Genomic DNA, 22636 nt, shown 5'->3' with positions numbered 1-22636 from the left:
TTTGGAACCAGCCACACTCCAAGGCACCAGCGGGTGTATGCCCACAAACCAGGCCTCAATGCCTTGCCTGCCGCCAGGCTGTCGTCCCTCTCCAGGGAGAACCTCTCCTCTCTGGCCTGTCATTCTCAGCGAGTCTTGTGGCTGAACGTTCTGCTCTGCCATGCCGATCTGCATTTGAAGAGAATGAGTCTCCAGACATGTGAACCGCAGATGGGACAAATGACTCAGTTCATTTTAAAGCTGCACTAGGTAATATTTTAAAATAATTCAAATGAGAGAAACGGCGCCATGCAATTTTTGTTTGAACTACCGCACTTAGCTCTAGTTTGATTGACAGTGGTTTCACAAAATAAGCCAAGGAGGAAAGCCCGCCTCACCGAAGGCGGTTGGCTGAAACAGGATTGCTGAAACATAATTGGCTAGAAAGTAGAGGGCAGCTACAAAAGAAACCACTGACCTATGTGTGTTGCTTAACAACTCTCACAGTGCCTCATTAGCTTATACGACATGAATAGGGGACAAAACATATTTTCTTTCTGAAAAGATCTTACCTATTGTACCTTTAAAAATAGTATTTTTTGCTATATTCCTCCTCAAATTATCAACTCACATATGTCCTTATAGCACAAACAGGCTCATAAGCCAGCAACATACAGTAAGTTGGCAAGTTACTTTGCCACGGAAAAACAACATTTCTTGTACAACTACTATAGGTTTTGCAGATACACGTAAAAGCATCATACCATACATCTATTACTGTGTATCTATATTCCCATACTGTAACCATGGCTTTTCAATTAAATATGTGAATATGCTGACATATGAACTATTCACACATGTTAGGCTGAAAAATGAGCAAATCCAATATGTCTTAACGCTGACACTGTTCCGACTCGAGGGTGAAGCTTTATATTTTCTCTGAGAAGAGGCTGAATCTGCTTTCCAGGAAATGTCTGGCTTCATGTATATCACACATAGGGCTCAGAACAGCCAGGTCCCCAGAGAGAAATATGGCGGCTCCATGAGCGTGCAGATGTGGGTTCGGTTGTCCAAGCCTATGTGTGGAGGAGAAGGAGGTGATTTATTTCCTGTGTGTTTCAGTTAGTCTTGGCCAGTGGGAGCCTTGTACTTGCCAGTTTCCATCTGTTCTCCCTCCACTACTTCTGCTTCACCCTTTCCTCCTTCAGCCAGTCCTTATTCACTCTCTCTTTCATTCTCCCTCCCTCCCTCTCTCCCTCCCTCCCAGCAATCAGTACCAGGAACTAACCTGTTCCCAAGTCTCCGTTACCAGGGCAACAACCCAACATGTTGGTATCTTTCCCCCACGTGACCTTGTAGGATGATCAAGTGCACCAGAAAAGTGTTTTAACATCCTCATAGCAGTGTTTCTCTCCAATATTTGTGATCATTCCACTTATATGGTCATTGTGGTATATGAGGTAATTAAAGGCGATTCACTTTCAAAAGCATACACCAAAACACCAAAATATACTGTTTGACCATATAGTGTGGTTACTAATGTTCTCTTAAAGCAAAATACAAAAAACATACTCCCTAACAAACAGATCAAAACCACAAATAACTATAGATGTTCGTGCTGACCCACTTTACTGACTGTAATCTGTAAAAGGACCGCTTCATGCTCCTAAAAGGTCTACTTTCTAAAATCTTCAAAATACCTTGCTGTTTCATGTTTCTCAGCTCTGAGGTTAAGGCATTTTCCTTTCTCAAAAGGTCTTTGTTTTGGTAATTACAGAGACAGCTGTCCAACCCTCAGCCCCAACCAGACACTGGGAGTTACTGCACTGACCAGCCAGACACTGGGAGTTACTGCACTGACCAGCCAGACACTGGGAGTTACTGCACTGACCAACCAGACACTGGGAGTTACTGCACTGACCAGCCAGACACTGGGAGTTACTGCACTGACCAGCCAGACACTGGGAGTTACTGCACTGACCAACCAGACACTGGGAGATACTGCACTGACCAACCAGACACTGGGAGTTACTGCACTGACCAACCAGACACTGGGAGTTACTGCACTGACCAACCAGACACTGGGAGTTACTGCACTGACCAACCAGACACTGGGAGTTACTGCACTGACCAACCAGACACTGAGAGTTACTGCACTGACCAACCAGACACTGGGAGTAACAACACTAACCAACCAGACTGGGAGTTACTGCACTAATCAACCAGACTGGGAGTTACTGCACTAACCAACCAGTAGGGAAACGTGTGCGAGGCAAGCCTTCCACATTACAGTATTTGCAGCTGCAGTGAGTATGTTCAAAAATGTGCACAGGAATATCCTAGGGACAAGGAGTAAGGTAAAAATGTTCATAAAACTGCCTTTTGAGGGAAAAGTTTTATGTTTTTTTCCAAGGCCTTTGCCAAAAGGACTTCAAATTTCCTTCCTTCTAGCAAGCTTTATCATCCCCTCTGACAGAGAGAGAGCACTGTTAACTTGGAGGCCAAGGTAGATTGTAAACTCTCCATTGTACATCAAACACTGAAAAGCTTCAACCAGTTACCAACCCTTGCCCAAACCAAAAAACTACACAAGCTATTTAATTGCACCGTTATAGGATGTAAAGCATGCCATAAATGTAGAATATGAAGCTATGTGGCACATGCCATGAACATTACAACCTCTTTTAACATTTGGCAGATGTTGAGAATTGCAGAAACAGTGTTATGTTTCAAATATTTTTATTTCATGGCACCACAAATCCACCCCATCCTCAAACAACATCACATCATCCTCCAGAAATGCCTGGGTGAGGAGTAATGTTTTCTGGCTGGGCTGGCCAGCTCATTGCTGGCTGGCTGATCTGGAGTCATTCTCAAGAAGTCGCGAACTTTTGTCCCACAATTGCTCCCTCTCTGGCTGCACGAGAGGACTTGGGCTACACCAAACAGGAAATGTCGGCGAGCGGATGCTATCGCTGTTTATCCCCAGCCATTCATCACACAGAGAGACCCCAATTCAACAGTATCAGCAGGGCCAGCAAAGTCTGAATCGGCATTGCAGCCTGAGCTGGATGGGTGCCGTGGAAGCTCATTTCTGGGCCGACAGGTCCCTTTCTGGGTGTGTCTCCCTGTCCCACTGCCATGACCCCCCTCACAATCTCCATTGACGCGTGGCATGACACTCGCACACCGTAGGGGCCACACGGGTCATAGCCTGCATGGTCTGAATCATTCTGAATCATTTAATTCCATGCATTAGTTCAGAAAACACTGTAAGATTTCAAAAAAAACACAGTAACCTGAAGTTGAATCAGAGCCCATTGTGGATTTAAACCTTCAACCACTGGGAAGCAGAAGCCATCCAAACCCCTGCAATCAAGATGCTTAACAGACTGGCCGGCCAGTCACAGTCACTGTGACTGTGAGGAGGGGAGAGGGTCATCCCACACCAAAGTGGAGGCCAAGTCATGAGGTCTAGCTGAACTGGAACAATTGGAACAATGAGTTGGGTTCAACATGGGAGGGTTCAGCCAGAAGATGACATGCCAACAGTGAGACATTGAGGGGTTATATACAGTACAGTGTGAGACCACCCACTAAACCCCTTCCCTGACATCTGACGAATTCTCCTATGTACATCTGTGTTAGCGCAAATGCTTCGTTCGAATGTATAATTCGGCTACAAACCTATACTGAAACGCATTTGTCATAAGGTAGTAAGTAGACAGTCCGAACACACAGGAAATGCCAACATATCAAACAAACCTCAGACTATGGGCTCGGAACTGAACTAGGACCAAGCACAAGATCAAGACAGCTGAAAATGCATAGCTGGGAGTTAAAAATTTGCTGATGGTGGGAAAATGATGTGTTGTACTATCAGATCCAGACGCTGACATCCATCCATGCTTGTTGCATGGCTCAGTGGCTGGTGAATCACTTACCCTGCAGACCCTCCCTGGGCGGAGGAAACACTAACTACACACAGGACCACAGTTCCGCCATGACTCCTTCTGCTGAGATATGAGCAGATAAAACCATGTTCCTGTCCCACTCCCTGCAGGCACACAAACCCGCCAGCTTCTGCTGAGTGGAGGAGTTCTGGGAAGGCCGGAGTGGGGGTCAGAGCATCTCAGCTGGGAAAGCTGGCGAGGGCGAGGGCCAATGGTCGTCATGCATATTTCAGAATGAGAAAGGAGATGAGGATGGAATGGATGGGGGAGGAAAGAACACAGTCATATTTTCCATTAATATCAAAGCCATATGGGAGGATCTATTAAGAATGACACAGAGCGGTGCACTGCTCATGTTTGCAGTCAGGCAGAACCGTTTGAGTTAGGAAAAAAATACTGAAAATATTTATATCCATGTAAATACTAATAAACAACTAGATTAATAGTGTAAAGCAATTAGTCTATAAAGTAGACTGATGTAAATAAACTGTAATTAGAGGTTGTCATGGTATCATTCATAACAAAGTTGTAACATGAGACAAATAATAAATGTGACCCAATTCTGATGCAAGCAGCTGATACAAATTCCTCAGTTTAGAGCACAGATAACTCAACAATTTCCTTCAACCATTTTCTTCAAATTATCATATTTGCAAGGTTTTTCCCATCAAGTGCTTTGTGTGACCATGCCAGTACATTACGAGATCCATGTCAATATAGGCGCTGATCAGGTTTTCTGCTCTGTAAAAGCAGAGCAGCTCATAAATGGCTAGCGAGGATCAGCAGACCCCATAAAGAACAACAACATTACCCTGCATCCCAGGAATGTGAACTTGGCCTATACTGAACTAAAGGACACAAGCAAGGCACGCCAAATGAATCCCACAGTGTTTTTCACTTTGTGGTACTGCTCAATTAGTAGATAGTCTGAAGCCTACAGCAGGCCAGACATTACAGCATATAACCTGGTTATACTACTTAGCTCTCAGTATGATAATACAGTAGGTCAGCTGAACACATTATAGCATTGTTGACTGTGCTTTCTGTGCACTGGGAGAAAAACAAGGTTTGCACCACACAGGAAATAGTTCAACTGTACTTAAGTTCTGGGTTTCTCCAATATTTCATCAGTGATTCCCGCTGCATCTAATCTGATCCAAACAACTGATTTCACCTGTTGGACTCAGAGTCCATATTTTCTTCATTACTACTGATAGAAAGGTGCATGTGAGATCTTTAATCTAGCCCCTCACTATATTAATGCTGGATGCAAATAGACCCATTTCATCATTATCTACTGTACATAAGGTGATTACGTGGGGGTGACTGACGAGCCAGATGAGGGAGATTTATTTGACCATAATCAGTAGTTTTATAACCTAATCGGGGGAGGGGTATCGCTCAGCTGTGTATTTACATTTACATTTAGTAATTTTTTATATTTGACTCCAGATCAAGAGGTTGCAGGTTCAATTCCAACCGTATACATCCATTTGGATAAAACCATCTGCTAAATTAACACATTCTTATTATTATTGGATGGGGCTTTGTGATCTACAGTAACAAGCAGTCCACAGAGCAGTGCCAACTAGAACATATAAGCTACGGTCTGTGTACTGATATGCACAGAAGGCACACACAAGGCACACACATGCTACACCAATACGCTCATGTAGACACACTTATAAGCTATGATAAACATGCATAAATTAAGTAAACAAACTGCAGTTTTCTCTACTGGCATGCCCTGGGATTCATCTTATGCTTATTTTTGCCAACTGGTATACTGGAGACACAGCAGATAGTCAGTCTGAATATGAGTGGTCCAAAGCTTCCTTTAAAACAAGGGTTAAATTCCACTGATGTTACAGCAGCCCACTATTGTCATGGAAAATAACCTGGATTGAGCCTGACATCATAGATGTCTTACAGCAGAGTAGACCACAAAGTGGCTAAGTGTTTGTCTCCCTAGTGAGAGTGCACCACAATGTAAATAACTGTAACAACTAGACCATGGCCAGTAACTGGAGTAGGCTTACTGCACACTCCTGTGGTGCTGGAGACCCATTTTGTGCATGAAACACAGATGTTTTCTGCTTTGCAAACTGCTGCTTTGCAAACAAATATACAGCACTGAAATGGCAACTTGAATGAGAACGAATGTCATTGTTCCAGTTCTATTAACAGTTTAATTTTGACTTCAAATGACAATCTTGATGTTTGCAGTGAATTGTTTGTTGAAATTTATATTTTGTAAATATTCATTTTAGTAATTTTATTTCAAATCCATTCGGCCAGGTGTGGATAAATTACCTTTTGGTCGACTATGGAGCAGACAAGATCTTTCACAGCAGACAGCGACAGGTCATTTGCCTCCAGGTTAACCGTCTCCCTGGTGAGGCCAATTTGAAGAAGAAACGACAATCCGTGGAATGAACTGCGGGAGTTAGTGGGACTTGGCGCGCTGTGACTGCCGTTTGACAGTCGGCTGTAAATCGGTGCTGGCGGGCTTGGGGACGGGGTCGGTGGCGCAACTGGGTGATGTGAAAGGAGGTAAGCTCTTGGGAAGGACGGAGGAGAGGAGCTGCTACAGGCAGACATTAGGTTTGTTCCAATTATACTCTTTACTGCAATATAATTCAGACAAATATGTCAGTGATGCTTCGCTAAAGAAGGCACTATTGTACCACTATGAAATAGTTGGTACTCAGTAAAAGGAAGATGTCCAGAGAGCATCAAAGGCAATGGTCTTTTTCTCCAATCAATCAAACCGACATTTCTTTCCAGGAAAAATGTTGCCGCAATCCAAAACTTCTCAGGTCGACGCCTGACGGCCCATCAATGCGCACAGGTTGGCGGGTCCAATAGCGGAAACTCTGGTTTAAGAGGAAGCCAGATAATTTGACATTTAGAGCAAACGACATCCCCTCCAGATTTCATATTCTTGACGGATATCAATTCGCCTTGTTAGACGTCTCGGACCCAACCGCAGGAAACCTGAACAAGAAGACAACTGTATTATTGGGTGGAAACCTAGTTTGAAACCGGCCTGAGAAACAGTAATCCATTGCAAACTATTTCAAAGGATCGGGTAAAAGGCTCACCTTTAAACTTTACTTCATAGTAGACAGTATGCTACGTTAAATATTCAGCTAGGCTATGCACATGAAACAATCTGACCGTTGAAAGCAAGCCAAATTATATGTTGTCTATTATCCTGCACTTGGGAGACCTCAAAGTCTAAAAATGTGGGGACCTGTTGTGGTTTTATCTGCGTGTTATGTTTACATATCCCTGCACAACCAACCACATCTGGATTCAAGGCTTCTCAACATCTGGACCCTCCCACTTTCAATTGGGATTTCTGGCAGAAGACTGTCCACGAATGCCAGCAAAACAAGTTATACAAGCCCAGATTTTGAAAACTGCTATACTATTTGGAATATTCTTAACTAGTTTATTTCAAACTCAAAGTAGGTGAAAATGGTTTACCTTCACTGTCTGCGATGAGTGGTTTTCTATCCATGGCAAGTGGACAACAAAAACTTTGCCACTCCAACAATCGAAGAGAACGTACACTGGAGTTCATTCACAATTTAAAACTCACAAAGCAGCGCAAAAAAATAGCTAAAGAAATGTAATGGAAACATTGTGCTGAACGCACTGTAAATTGCTTTGAATCCTGCGCTTTGAAACTTTCATCGTTTAGATAGTAAATTCATGCGCATCTTATTATCCCTCCAGCTGTGACTACTCCCCCTGTTTGACGAGAAAAGAGAGAAGTTACTGGGCTTTGGAGTTTCATTAGCTTCGCTGAAATGAGTTTTCATCAGTGGAGATTCTTGTGTGAACTACAGTCTCACAAATGCAATGGCGCCTCCATCAGACTTCATTCGTTTGCGCATGCTCTTTTTTTGGCTGCACTTCTTTTCCGTTAGACGGTTTCACAAAATGTAACCTCTGAAGTTGGTTCTGTACGTTTTTAAATGTGAAGGAAAAGTTCACTCTGCTGAATAAATTAATTCATGCGGTCATAGGTCTAATGTGGGATGGATGGGGAACTTTACAAACTGTAATCATGTCAACTTTTTGTAAGATATTGGTAGGCTACTGTGTTACTGCCAACTCCGTATTCCCAATCGACCAAATTAACATTTGGCAGCGGTGACCCCAATCAAAATCAGGGAACGGCACCTTAAATCACGGAAACACTGTGTTTTTCTATTCACGCCATATATAAACAGGAATATTTCTGTCAGCTCCTGAAGAATGCGCCCAGATGTTGCCTTTTGTCAACACATTGATATGTTCAACTTGTGCTGGCTTTTCTACTAATAAACGGAGCGCTGCTGATGACACTTGGCATTTTAAAAGATAAAGACTGCAGTTGCACACACATTAACAAAAAATAACTCGGAAGATGAAAGACAACTAGTAGAAAGAAGAATACTTTTATTAGAACAAATCCTCCCAATGGAAGAGCAGAGGAGCTTCAGCTGAGTTAATACTGAGGAAAGGTGGGGTCCATCTTCTGGGCCCAAGCCATCAGGCCTCCAGAGATGTCCTTAACAGTGATACTGTCCACCTCAGTGCCAGACATCTTCTCCAGGACCTGCACAGCCTTCTGGGAGTCATTACCCATCTTACAGATGACATAGACTGTGGAAAACAGAGAGGAGAGCGAGGTGTCCAGCATGGTAAGGAGCTGAATGATGATGAATTTGACTGAGGTCTCTAATTATGATGTCTGGACTTCTAAAGGCAATAAAAAGCGGTTGGGTTTTACAATCAAACCACATGTATTTTTTTAAATCTACAGTAAAATGGGTTTTATAAATAGTTATTTTGGACATCTCAATACTGTATGTTAACGTGTTTTTTGTTAAAGGAGACAGACCTCCCTTTAATGACATACAGACACACTGAATATACACTCTCTGTCTGTCCTAAAATAAAATCTTGAATATTAAATTCTAAAAGGCTGACCAGCTGTTCACAATGACAATACTTGTTTCGGAAAAGGATTGCTTAGCAACCCCATCACCTGCAGTCATTGGCTGTCCAAAATAAGCGAAGACTCTGGGAGTGCAAGACTACACACTGACCTAATCAGCACTCAGATTACTCTTCTTAGTTTAGTGAATATGAATACCTAGTTATATCTAGCTGCTAAGGGGCCTGTGTTTGTGCTGACCTGGCTACATATGCTGGACACACATTACCTGGGACCTGGGATCCACTCGACGTCTGCTGCTTTACTTGGCTAATTTTCTCCTTTAACAGCTGAATGTGTTCACTTTTTCTGTCTTCTAAACTTGAGAGAGGGATGTCTTACAATGATTTAAGGAAACACAAAGGATATAAACTCGAGTTAATAACAGTACATTAACATACTTGACACAGAGAGCAAACCTATCAGTTAAATTGAACACCTCATTCACTGTGTTAGGAACCACTGTTAATATAACTACCTGGCAAGTAAACAAGCTTAAATGCCAAAAGGGCAGTCTGACATGTAAAAGGATACTGAGAGAAAAGGGTAGATGGCACATATCCACCTCCACAAGAGGGCGGACATCTAACAGGAGATGGGAGCATGGACAGTCCAATATGGATTTATATTCCTGAAATTTGATAGACTACATTATATACAACAGTTGATACATCACAGAGGACAATAACATAACTGCTCATTTAAACCTGAGGTACAGTAAAGAAAGAATAAATGGCTTGTAATAATGTTAAGTAGCTTTGGATGTCATCACATCAGAATATTCTGAGGTATACTTTAACGGGTTATCCTTTGAGTTGGGATGGGGATGGACGTTTTTTGTGCAGCTTCATCCAAAGGAAATAAAAATAAAAAAATGACATACCCTCTGTTACAGTCCAATCAATCCTGATTTACATCTTATGCCTCTAAAAGGACTAATTTATCATTAAAGTTCCAATTCAGCACAACACAAACTAATCTAAACCACCGTCATTATAGTCAGTGCCAAATATAAAGACGTGTTATTCTTTCACATGGAAAACCTTACAAACAAGTTTCTAGTCATTTCCCATTTAGTGCTGGGCCCAAATAGAGATATAATCTGAGTTTTATGAATGTGCGCAAATGTTGAGAAAAACCAGAGCAATCATGCAATAATCATCATTATAAAGCAGCAAGTCACGACATGGTCAGTCGCATACTCTACCTGCACTGTGATTCTCTGGTCACTGGAGAGGAGGTTCAGTCTGCGGCACTGGGAAGCAGAATGGATTAGGTAAACATAATAGACTAAATACTTAGATTTTTATCCTATAATGAAGGGAAAATCTAGAAAACCTACTTTACTGTTTGACTATTAAGAATCTGCACAGTATATTTTGCCTAGATAAAAGACAGATGGAAGTATTTATTGGGGCTGGCAACATCATATGTAGAAGAATGTTTCACCAAGGTGAGATGAGATACTGTCAGCTATGCAACTTAGAGAACACATCTCCTGATGCTGCAGTAAAGAAATACATTACCCAACATGCTTGAACCACAGTCTGGTTTTCCTAGTTCGACTGACCTTGTCAGTGGCTACAGACCCACAAAAGGCCTCGTAATCCGCCAGGTGTGTCACGGTGGGGGTCTCTCCACACACAGGGCAGCCTGCCTGCCTTGGCCTCAGCCTGATGTAGCGAAATCTGGCCTCCTGGGCATCCAGCATCAGCAGCTGCTGCCCACAGGAAGCTGTCACACCCTGTCAAGGAAGGGACTATTTCCTGGTACGTTTCACTGTGCGGAAGGACTCAGAGACGCTGCACTCCTCACAGTCTCGTAGATGTAGCCTATATTTCCTTTGACTTATCAGAGGCTCCAGTACTAAAGATTAGATTTCTCCATATTTTATATGCAGAGTTTTATCAGATGGGCATGGCCATGGAGAAAAACACCCCTTCCTTCCCTTGCTTTGCCACAATTGAATCTTACAGTGTGCCTGCTTAATTCAAGCTTGCATTCATTCATTCAGTAAGATGACTAAGCAGAAAATGCTATTTTAAACTGACTGGCTTGGCCTGACAAGGGGTTGGAAAGACGGCAGGATACAGCCCTGTCCAGAGGCGATCTTTAGAACCTCTAAGGCCTGGAAGCATCCCATAATTCCTGGTACTGTGACAAAAGAGAAAACAATCCAATGAACAACCAAATAATTCCCATTACCTTCACCCCATCTTGAACAGGACTAAGATATAATGGACCAGATAGGACGTACCCACTCCAAGGACCCCTCCATCAGAGCAGTTGGTCACAGTCTCTGGAGGAGGGGGGATTGGGTACAGACACCTGTAGCAGGGGCCTCCACGGTAGTTATACACAGTCAGCTACACACAGAGGGTAAACAAAACTACAACTATTGTCAGTGCATCACTTCACTTCCTAATAAATAAAGTCTGAGATGGTCATTTGCTTTTTTTATGGGATAAGCCATGGAAGTCCCATGAAAGAGGATGCTTGCTTGTTACCTGTCCCTCCATTCTCAGTGCGCTGGCTGACACCAGGGGCTTCCCACTAAGGACACAGGCATCATTCACCAGGTAACGTGTTGGAACGTTGTCTGAGCAGTCAGCCACAATGTCATACATGAGGAGGATCTCATCAAGGAGTAAACATTAATTGCATGGACACATTTTATCAGCCGTTTATTGTCCCTGAGAATTGTAGTCACAACCCGGGTCTGGAGGATACTGTTGAATTAGTTGCAGGGCATTCTCTGAGGACAGCTGAAGGTGGTAGGGAATGCATTCTACTGTAGAGTTCAACCTTAAGACACACATTAGCACAGACCAAATAAATAACCACAGCACCAAATGAGTACTCTATCCTACTTGTCTGATGTAGACACAAGAACAGAAAATAACATTTATCTTCAAGGTGTTAAAGCCAGCAATGTCTTGGGCATGCATTACCTTTCATGTGTTTTGGATAAAAGCGTCTGCTAAATGAATAAATGTTTTCACTCAAACAAACACAGATAGTTCTAGAACTGGTACAGAATTTTGATGAGGGTATGATTTTGCTATTTAGAGAAATGGCACCACCAAGTGGTTTTGGCTATGCTGTGGAGGTTAGTCACTGTTTGGCCTACTATTGGTTAGCCTGGTCCTAACCAGACCCTCGTACATTTCATTTGTACAGAGGGTCTGGGATATCTCCATTGACAAACGTTAACTTCCTTGAAGGCGGGTCCTCTGTTGAAGTTTAAAACTATAGACCAATTATTTGTTTGTATACAATCGGGATGCGCGCGCACTGTGGCTGCAGAAAACTGAAAGGATAGCATTTTAAATGGTAAAAGGACCACACGGATAATACAAATAGTTAGATTTAAAAAGACCAAAAGCGTCGAGGAGGACATGCCTTTAGGAGAGAAAGCGATTACCCAATGATCTGTCGCATCAGAATTTTGATTTGGGTCACGAAAGTCTTGAAATTTGAGTGAGAATGTCGCCCGGTACAGACCGCATAGTCGAGCGGCAACCATGTCTTCACGTCATGTCACACAGTTCATTATTTTACACTTATATAGTCAATTCTACATTTAAAAAGTCGAGCAGGGCAGCTTTCAAGAGATATGGGAATTCTGCTTATAGTCAGCTGGTCCGATTATTTTTCTGATTTGTTTAAACTGGCAATCTGAGTGAGACTACATCCCAGTTACACTGTTTTGACGTTAGCCTCAGTCAGACTTGCTCACTGGCAGTGTGCACAATGTTGTATTTCACTCCATTCTACACCAGAAACGTCAGGGAGGACTGCCTAATGTAGATACCAGTCTGGTGAAGATAGCCGGAATCTCGGATTTCTTTAACCTGTCTGTTTCATTCGTCATTTGCCTGAGAAAGCGACCTCCGTTAGCCAGGCTAGTTTTGCCAGATCACTTGGACAGGCTATTTATTTAAGGGTATCGGGGTCAAGTGACTTTTGTGCATAGACAAGTGAACGTAAATGTATTTGTCCAAAGGACAAGAGCCTCAAAAAGTTAATATCAAGCCCTGCAATCCAGTGGCCAGAGATATATGATGACCTGAACGACACTCAAAGAGTAATAGAACGGGGAGAAGTTCGTCTTTTGCAACCCACATGCGCAGTTGAGCCTGCTTGACAGTTGTGTGACGTAGGGTGATAATTGGTCTATTGGATCCGCCCAGAGCCACTCTGATTTGCCATAACCAATCGCAAGCGTTCGCCTTAGCCAACTCCTTCACCACTTCTGTAACGAGCTAGCTGCCGTAGCTGGAAAATCTAACTTTTCCCAAACCCCGTGGGGAGGAGGGCCACAACATCATGGCCACCAACAAAACTCAGCAAGGAATGTTCTTGCTCCAGCTTTAACCTATATTCGGCAGCGTTGCCACAACCGCAGAATAGTTTCGCTCGCATCTTTCTCCGCCGCCATTACTGAACTTCTCAAACAAGTGCACGACATTAACGTCATCGTTCTCAGCCACTCCCTCTGTTGGCTGATTGGACCTACAAAAAAAATGTTTCTGGAAACCGACTTCAGAACCGACATCCCAGACCAAGTACAGAAGCAAAATCCAAATTGAGCGGAAGTACGTAGGAGGGCAGAGCCAGGCTAACTATTGGTAGGCAAGGAACAGAAAACAGATGTTTCCAAAACTAAATATCTGTAAACGTAAAATATATAAACTGCAGATAAAACGTGTCAATTCTGAAGAGCACTTTCACAGAAAAAGTAAAGACCCCAGTATTTCGTAGGTCATGTAATTCTCAAGACCCAGGTCACATTAACATCATTCACTACAAGGCAGACACACAATGTTACTTCCAGAAACATACTAAAGCATGAAGCCTACCTCCTGATAGCCTGTGCTGCAGACAGGGCCTTGGCCTGTCCACAGCTATCCTCCCCATGGAGAACCTGCCTGTGGAGGTTACTAAGCTCCACCTCGTCGTAGTCCAGCAGACCCAGACGACCTGGGTTTACAAATACAAGGACATGATGTTACACAATGCACACAAATACCGGGGGTAGGTGGGGGTCTATCCTCTGTCAATGTCTAGAGGGCAAAAAGGGTTGGTGAGTGACTTTAGCTAGGTAATTCTATTGGAGAGGGTACTATGTGCTTATTTGACACTGTTGTATTGCAGAATTGCACATGTTTAAAGCTTCTGTAAATATATGAGATGGTATTTGAGTGTATAATCGTTTATTACTATTACCCTACTATATATTTGTATGTAATATAATGAGAAACGCAGTGCAGTTCTTCCAGGCTGACTTTCAACAAGAATGCCATTGTACCTATTCCAGCTGCGGCTAGGTACTGAGCCAGGGGGCAACCTAGTCCTCCACACCCCACCACAAGAACCGAGCTCTTGGCCAGATTCAGCTGACCTGCAGGGCGAAAGAGCATGCTGCCAACTTTTAGGCTACTTAAATCACGACCACTGTGCATTGATGAGTTGTTCCTATTATTGAACACAGATCAAATCAAGGCTATTGTTGTCGTTATTACCTTTAACTCCAAACTCTGGCAGCAGCAGCTGTCTGCTGTATCTCATGATGTCGTCATTGGAAAGGGCTGTCTTGGGTTGCGGAGGTGACAGGTCAGTCACTTTCTCGTGTAGTTCCAACCCTGCCACGTTGCTCTAATTCCACATGGAGGGAGAGCAGAGCACGTTAAGGAACGCACTTTGACTTAAACGTGTTGCTAAACTAGAATGTTAATTGTTAATTACATGAGATAAAAGTGCAATACCTTTTCCAATTGTGCTAGTTTATTTTTCAGTTCAGCTATCTCATTTTCTTTTTCTTTGAGTTTTGCTTTCAAGCAAAGCACCTCCTCCGCCATTGATGCAGGACAATAGAACAATTATTACGATACAAACTGTTCTAACCGATATGATGCTACAAAAAACGTAAACGTAGATTTCAGATTTTATAGTTTGTTGTCATCTGACTTGTAGCAATGGTTACTTCCTGGTCTACCGTGGCGGAGTAGCAACACCACGTGTTTAGATTGTGCCAGCGACCTCGTGAGTTGATTAAGGAAAGTGCACGCGATGATCCTTTATTCGATTATTTTACAATACATGCGGATTCTGCCACTAAGTGGTTAATGGCATCTACCAAAACGTGCAATAATCCCTGACATATACGGTATATTATAAACAGATGTTCTTAAAATTATATACATGGAGCTGCCAACAATTTTTTAGGCTATCTGAAAAAAGTCATGACATTTTTATTTAGATTAGGCCTACTGGGACGGACGAAATTTTTGAAAAACATATAGACGTTCCTATAATAGTTTTAACAGGTGTACTGTAGGTCATGAACCAACCGGATAAATGTGGCCTTGAGGTAGGCTATTTCATAAATAAGTGACGCGCTGTGAACGCCTTGGGTCCTCCCTCATGTTCTCTCACATGATTCGTTAAGCCTTTGCTGAGGAGAGAGAGAGGTAGAGATTTTCATAGCAAAAAAAACTCAAGCTCAGCGATGGCTGAACGTCGCCGTGGTCCGTTTGTGCATTTCGCGTATGTGCTGGGGATTTGTGTGGCATTTATTGACTTTATCAATGGACAAGCACAACATGTCCCATGGACCCATGAAAAGGTAGGCTATTGGGTTTTTCTTACAGCCTACTTGTAATTATAATGTTATGAAAGTACCATTAAATTATTTTTCCACACGATCGTGTCTTAGTTATAATTTTTTATACATATATATATATATATATATATATATATATATATGTACATATTTATATATTTATATATTAAATCATGCATTTAGATGTTGTTACCAATTTTGTGTACTATAGCCTACTATAGGCCTATACTGTTGCTACTTTAAGTACTGTCGCAAGTATAAGGTGTTGATTTTGTTTACCAATGTTTTAGCTACACTTCTTTTTAAAGTCTAGTTTTGTCAATACTTGTATGTGATTTGTCACAATCGTCTTAGAAAAATCTTGTTTAACTATTTTTGTAGAAGGCTCTCTAAGACAGTCAGATGTAAATTTGCATGCACAATACTTAATAGTATTTTTTGCAGGTATATGTAATTCCTCTAAAATGTATTATCTTAAAAAGGGAGACTGTTCATCCAAGTCCCCTTGTTATTCACCCTCTCTCCTCTTTATCTGGTTGCTATGACAGCACAGCCATCATCATTGATCCTCCAATTGCAGGTCTTGATATTTATAGATCAGAGTAAACCCCTTTCAATTTTATCTGCACCCAGAGTTAACCCATTCCCCCAGATTGAAAGCCTTGGAGTGTGATTGTTAATTGAACCCACATAATTGGTCTATTAGCCAGGTCTCTATCATCAAATCATGGTCATGATTGAAACAGTATCAACAGGTCATTCATCTACATCCAGTCCTAGTCAAATGTTCTTCATTGGTTGTTTCCCTACTAGTTGACAAGCCTGTGGAGACTAGTGGAGTGTCACGAGCATGACTGAAGGGGGGTTGGGAAAAAAAAGCATGCTCTGTTCATACTGATGTTGACCTTTCAGCGTGATGCCCCAGAAGATCCATGCAGAACTAATTTTAGCTGTTTAGCATCTCTTCACCACGTTAGACCTTTGGATTCAACACCAGCCTGCACAATGACACTGATGTTCTACTCACAGTATCCCAATGTAGAGTCTAGAGGACATTACAATAGAGAACAATAAAGTAGAGTAGAAACAATGTTTCATACGGAGGTCTCTGCTGGATTCTCGACAACCCCTGGGCATCCATGCTCCCGGCTTAGTCAGTTACCAGGACAACCATGCGTCTCTTTGCAGGAGGAGCCGGACTCAAATGAACCTGATAATGGTTCAGGGAAATATGATCAATAATGTTGTGAAATGGCTTTTTTGGGATCAGAACAATGTTATTGAAATCTCAATGCTACTAATGCTAATGCTAATCAGTGTGTTTGTGTAAATCTGTTTGGTAATCTGAGTGTGAGACAGAGAGATAACATGTTCACAGCCTGGTGGCCCATTCAAGACTGGCATGTGTCTAATCAGGATACAGCAGCTCTCCAGTGTATCTAAACCCATTCAGTCATGGTTCAGTCTCTCATGTGGATTCTGATTATCTATTGTGTCCTGTGAAAGTCTCTCAGAAAAGGTGCCTGAGTGCATTGCATAAATCCACTCATTATACACAGACAGTATTTCATTCTTTTGCATGTTTAAACAAGCTTATTGCGACACTTTGTTTTTACCCCGACACATAGTCAGTAGTCAGTCACCACACATTTCTAAATTTGAATGTTTCAACATATTTCCCGGTTGTTTGCATGTTCAAGTATTACAGCAGACAAGAGTGATGACAACATTGATGACCTCAATATGAGGTTTACGAAATAAGGGGTAGTGGCAGTGGTACCTGCCAATTTTCGTTTTTTTCATATGGTTGACTTTGCCATGTAAAATGCTTAAATATCATAATCATGATTAATTATGTGGCTTGAAAGTTGGACATGCTGCATGTAACTGGATAAGCTTGGATCAGAACTGTATTTGCTTTCCTTCCTCCGTTTTCTCCTTGAACCCTTCTCTCTCCTAATCTTGTTTCTTTTGTCTCTTCCTTTCTCCTACCTCTACATTCTCCTTGTTTCCTACCTCTTTGTTCTCCTTATTTGCTGTCTTCCCCTTGTTTCCTCTGGCCATTTCTTGTTTATCACCTCTACTTGTTTTTATATATCCTCTCCATATGTCCCTCCTCTTACCCCCTTTTGTTCGAACCTCTGCTTGCGCTGCTTGTGTCCCTCCTTCCTCTGTCTTCTCCTTATTTCTTCTTTCTTGGCCTTGTTTCATACGTCTGTCTTTCTTGTGTACCACCCCTGCTTCTCCAGCTCCAGCACAAGGCTGCCACCCTGAGCAACAGTGACATCACCAAGGCTCTAGCCCACACTGACGTGGCCCAGATGTGGCAGAGGGATCTGAGGCCCTTGCTTGTGACCAGATACCCAGGGACTGCTGGGAGCCTGGCCGTGCAGCAGGTCACTACCCGCAGAGGGAATGTATTGACGTCATATGGGGATGATATGATTCTGATGATTTAATTGCAAAAGAGAATGACTATGTGATCAATGTGTGTGTGTATGTAATCCGCACATTTGCATTTCCGTCCCCAGCACATTAAGTCCACATTAGGTTCCCTGGAGGCAGGCTGGGATGTACAGGAGGACAAGTTCACGTCCCAGACACCCTACGGCCCAATGACGTTCACCAACATCATTGCCACCCTTAACCCCTCTGCCAAGCGTCGCCTGGTACTGGCATGCCACTATGATTCCAAATACTACCCACCACAGTGGCACGGCCGTGAGTTCCAAGGTGCCACAGACTCGGCTGTGCCCTGTGCCATGATGCTGGAGCTGGCACGTGCCCTGGACCAGGAACTGAAGATCCAAAAGGTAGCAGCAACAATTGGAATGTATTTAATTTTGTATACACGAGACAACCGCATTCACATATGGTGTGGAGTAGTTATTTGACATAATATAAAGATATAACATGTAAAAAAATGCTTGGCATTCCCAAGTGAAGTACAATTAAGTATGTGAATATACAAAATTAGTACATTGCAAGTACAGTACTAAACTGATTTAAAATTATTGTACTCGCTGTGAAATATTTTACTGTTGCTTGCTTTTCTACAGGACTTGCACTTTTTGAGGTTCATGTTGTTTAATTGTATCTTGTTTAACTACATGCTCTTATGGTCCTTTCCTTTGGCACTTGTTTGTTTTTTCACAATGTATACTTTATATTTTGGCTACCCGCAATGTTTGGGGCTATCTCGTTGCTATGATCAGTGACCTATGCACTTTTGTAAAGCTCTCTCTTGGAAGTCGCTTTGGATAAAAGCTTCTGCTAAATGAATACATGTAAATGTAAATATATAGACATATTAGATAGATATGTTGAAAATCCATAACATTCTCATTTAATACCTTTAAATTAGATTTAAGTGTGCTCTTTTTCTGCTTGGGTTCACAAAAGGTTTTTATGCTGATTGCTCTACTGGTCTGTGGGTTCACTGACTGAAGGGAGGAGTGTGTGATTGACAGAAGCTGTCACAGGAGCAGAGCAGGAGGCACTGCAGTCTGTGACAAAGGTCACTGTGAACACACTGAATACAAATGAATCTGCACCAGAGAGCCATGAACAGTGGATATTCTTTGAAATGTATAAATCATCGAATCAGCATAAGTTAGCCTTCTGCCATAACTCTATCCACCTATTAGAGCATAACCCTCCAGAGCTACTTCTACGGGAAATGTTTTGGGGTATTTTGATAGCCTTATTTAATTAGAATCACTAGGGGGCAGCAGGTGACTGTCTCTCTTGATCTCTCCTTCTCCCTCGATCTTTCTGTACCTCTTAGGGCTCCAGTCCAGACCTGTCTCTGCAGCTCTTGTTCTTCGATGGGGAGGAGGCTCTCTTCCAGTGGACGTCCACAGACTCTCTGTACGGCTCTCGCCACCTGGCACAGAAGATGGAAAGAACCCCCCACCCACCCGGGGCCCCCGACACCAACCTATTACATGGCATGGTGCGTCAACGCTACAACAACTCTCTAGATGACCCATGAGAACACATTCTCTCACCCCAGTCAAGAAGTTCCTGAAGGGAGGCTTGAGAAATGCATATTTAGTCATTCATCACACTGTCTACTACAATAACAATATGTCAGATGAATCCAAAGTGTGTTATTTGGTATCCAAGCTATTGTGAGATAGCAGAACTTTTGTAAAACCGACCACTTCTGCCATATGATTGTGACATATGGAAGGTGATAAAGGAGATGAAGGGTTTTAACAGTGTCAGTATTGTGTGTATGTGTGTTAAGAGATTTCACTGGGTTACACAGTGGAACACATTATGTCATTCCTCACCTCAAAGCTTTATGGGAGTGTACTGGAGGTTCAGAGTTACAGTACTTTCCCATGAGACCTAGCTCACACTAAGCTGAAGGAAGTTTATCTCTCTCACTTTTTCTCATCCTCTTCTTCTGTATCTCTCTGTCTCTAATCTCTAGGACCTGTTTGTGTTGCTGGATCTTATCGGAGGCCCCAGTCCTCGCTTTGGCAACCAGTTCCCTAGCACAACCCGCTGGCTCACCAGGATGCAGAACATTGGTAAATAATCACACTCAAACTCACTGTCTGTCTCTCTCTGCATCGCTGTTTGATCCTGAATCACAATCTTCAAGGTTGCCCGACCAGTATGAAGGGACGGTCGATCGAACAACATTAATAGGCCGGTTGACAGGTATTACATTGTGGCTGAAGGTTGATTGTTTTTGTCCTCTGTGCTCAGAGCGTCGTCTGCACACTATGGGTCAGCTTGTGGACCATCCCAATGAGATTCAGTACTTCTGGCCTAATCTACCTGTGGGTCCTGTGCAGGATGACCATATGCCTTTCCTCAACAGAGGTGCGCATACATGTACACACACACAGAGACACACACACACAAAATACACATACATACAAACATGGATACACAGACATCCAGTTTTGATTCTGAAGATCTTTGTATTCTTGTTTCCTTTTAGGTGTGCGTGTCCTCCACCTTATCCCCAGCCCATTCCCTTCAGTCTGGCACACATTTGACGACAATGAACAGAACCTGGACCGGTCCACCATCCAGAATCTCAACAAGATCCTTCAGATCTTTGTCCTGGAATACCTAAATGCCAAACTCGTTGATCCCTCAAACCCCCAAAATGCCCCTTAGAGGTTTTCAGTCTTCATCTGTTCTGGTCTTTGAAACCCAAACGCTCCACAGGCTTTTCCTTCAGCCCAGAATTCACATAATCATTCGATCTTTGATTTGCAGAATTATGCATCAGGGTGCCCGGCTGAAACCAAAGTTTGCACACCGTTTGGGTCTGAAGAACCAGAGAGACCTCAACACAGCTTCTTTTCCCTCCCTCAGGCTCTGTCCCCCGGCAACTAGAGAGGTACACAGGGCCCTCTGTGTGTCTCTCTCCACAGTGCTCTTTTTATTTCTCCACATCCCCTGCAAGCTGTCTCACTGAGGAGCCATCTTTGTCCTCATGCTAATGTCAGGGCTGTACTAGCCGTGAAAGGAGGAGGAAAGCGAAGGAGAAACGATAGGTCAAGAAGATAAACCATAATCGGTGTCTTCTTTGTTGCTTATGAATTATTGTGTTTGTCTTTCTATTTTTATACCGTGACTTGCTCTCTCTATTTCTCTCCATCCATCTTTTTGCAATGTTGGGGGGCCTTACAGTTGATAATCTACAAGCACAGTAACAACTAGGTTGAACATGGTATATATCATGTATTCAACCGATAGTAATAACAGACTATAGCGGAGTGTGTTACAGTACCCTTGCTTGCCGGACTGTTCAAATATAAATACTGATTGGGTTTAGGACCATCTCGCACATGAAACAGCAGGTGGATCACGTTCTTGCATTAATGAACAGAAGCTAAATCCTATCCTAGAAAATGGCCTTCAAAGGAAAGCCACTGGGGACGTAGGTGTAATGAAGAATGACCGTTTCTGAAAGTCTTAACTGTCTAGTTTGTCTATAAAGATAACCTGTTGAGATAAGCATGTGTGCTTATTGATAAGATGGAACATCTGTAGTTCTTCATATGCGGTCATGTCAGATATGTAGGCCTGTTTAGTTTCATGTTCACTTGTGTTTGTTTTTTATAACAATATTAGTCCCATTTTGATGTAGCTCCTGAAATAACACACACTGCCAAAAATGTACTTCCTCGGCCTGAAATAAAATGTTGATCCAGAAAGTTAGGAACCCCACTCTGGATCTTCTGCATACACTGCTTTGAAGATCTCGTTTTTTGTTATGGTGTGACTAGTGGGTATTTTGGGGAGCTGTGTCTGAGAACACAAGCAAGGAGTGGGATGGTTCAATCAGACCAACATACTGTGGGTGGACCTCTGTAGGAGGTACAGCGTTTGTTTATTGAAATTATTTTGGTAAATAGGAGATGACAAATCTTGGCTTTCCTCCTCAGCCAGTGTGGTGTGGCCCCTGAGGCCGTGGGTAGTGCACAACGTCTTATCCAACCTCCTTTGGTCGTGAGTTCTCTCTCACCCCTCCTCCGCCTCCCTCCCTCACCCCTCCTCCGCCTCCCTCACCCCCCGCCGTGAAGCCTAGAGGGCCTGCCCTCCTTGGGCCTCCCCAGACACACACAACAATCCCATGATTCACTAATCCTGTCAGGACCTCCCCAGAATTCCACGTTATACGAATACCCCTCGATTCACCACCCTTCCCTGGGAAGAGAATGTTTCACTCCATTCTCTCTCTCTTGTCTTTCTCTCTTCTGTCTCTCTGTGCATTCTGACATGTTTGGGATGCCTAGCAACACAAGGAAACACATGCTGTGATATGTAGCAGATTCAAAGGTATAACTGTTCTAAATGCCTACTTGTCAAACCACATTATCTCTGGCTGAGACATGTTATCGTTTCCTAAAGTAATCAAATATAAACACTGAATTCCTTGAGTTGCCATTTTAGGGATTTTTATGCATAGAATCTGTTACATGTGATAAAATTGACCAATTAAGCACCTTCATTGGAAATTATAATGTCAAAATTTATTATGAGTATAACCTTCTTACCTTAACCTAACTCTCATGTCATCTGGTTGACATAAATGTAATCATCGTCAATAGG

The 22636-nt window shown here is 42.7% G+C and overlaps 3 protein-coding genes across 4 annotated transcripts in view; 1 reads left to right on the top strand and 2 right to left on the bottom strand.

Annotated features, from left to right (window-relative positions):
* prkd3 (protein kinase D3) overlaps positions 1–6726 on the bottom strand; it is a 33380-nt gene extending 26654 nt beyond the window's left edge. The window contains exons 1-2 of one of the 2 annotated variants that reach the window (XM_047050492.1): positions 6246–6329; positions 3924–4124 (exon numbers count right to left, since the gene is read on the bottom strand). Coding sequence is in view for 1 of the 2 variants with exons in the window: in XM_047050483.1 (XP_046906439.1) it covers positions 6246–6533 (288 nt within the window). In the remaining variant the exon portion in view is untranslated. Of the gene's footprint in view, positions 1–3923; positions 4125–6245 lie in introns of both variants that reach the window. The other variant, XM_047050483.1, reaches the window with a different exon arrangement.
* Positions 6727–8364: 1638 nt separating this feature from the next.
* On the bottom strand, positions 8365–14963 carry mocs3 (molybdenum cofactor synthesis 3). Its single transcript, XM_047050503.1, has 13 exons — positions 14694–14963; positions 14451–14583; positions 14237–14329; positions 13788–13908; positions 11656–11730; positions 11433–11550; positions 11183–11291; positions 11017–11079; positions 10496–10659; positions 10133–10180; positions 9460–9556; positions 9155–9262; positions 8365–8591 (listed from the first exon to the last, which is right to left on the bottom strand). The coding sequence occupies exons 1-13, from the start codon at positions 14784–14786 to the stop codon at positions 8434–8436; spliced, it is 1380 nt and encodes a 459-aa protein (XP_046906459.1). The 5' UTR covers positions 14787–14963; the 3' UTR covers positions 8365–8433.
* Positions 14964–15317: 354 nt separating this feature from the next.
* Positions 15318–21774, top strand: qpct (glutaminyl-peptide cyclotransferase). Its single transcript, XM_047018389.1, has 7 exons — positions 15318–15553; positions 17800–17946; positions 18082–18363; positions 19338–19505; positions 19992–20091; positions 20273–20389; positions 20511–21774. The coding sequence occupies exons 1-7, from the start codon at positions 15437–15439 to the stop codon at positions 20690–20692; spliced, it is 1113 nt and encodes a 370-aa protein (XP_046874345.1). The 5' UTR covers positions 15318–15436; the 3' UTR covers positions 20693–21774.
* Positions 21775–22636: the final 862 nt, after the last annotated feature.

Source organism: Hypomesus transpacificus, chromosome 3 (assembly GCF_021917145.1).
Source record: "Hypomesus transpacificus isolate Combined female chromosome 3, fHypTra1, whole genome shotgun sequence".
NCBI classification, from domain to species: domain Eukaryota; kingdom Metazoa; phylum Chordata; class Actinopteri; order Osmeriformes; family Osmeridae; genus Hypomesus; species Hypomesus transpacificus.
The sequence above is the reverse complement of the archived record's forward strand: the minus strand, read 5'-3'. Positions and strand labels throughout refer to the sequence as shown.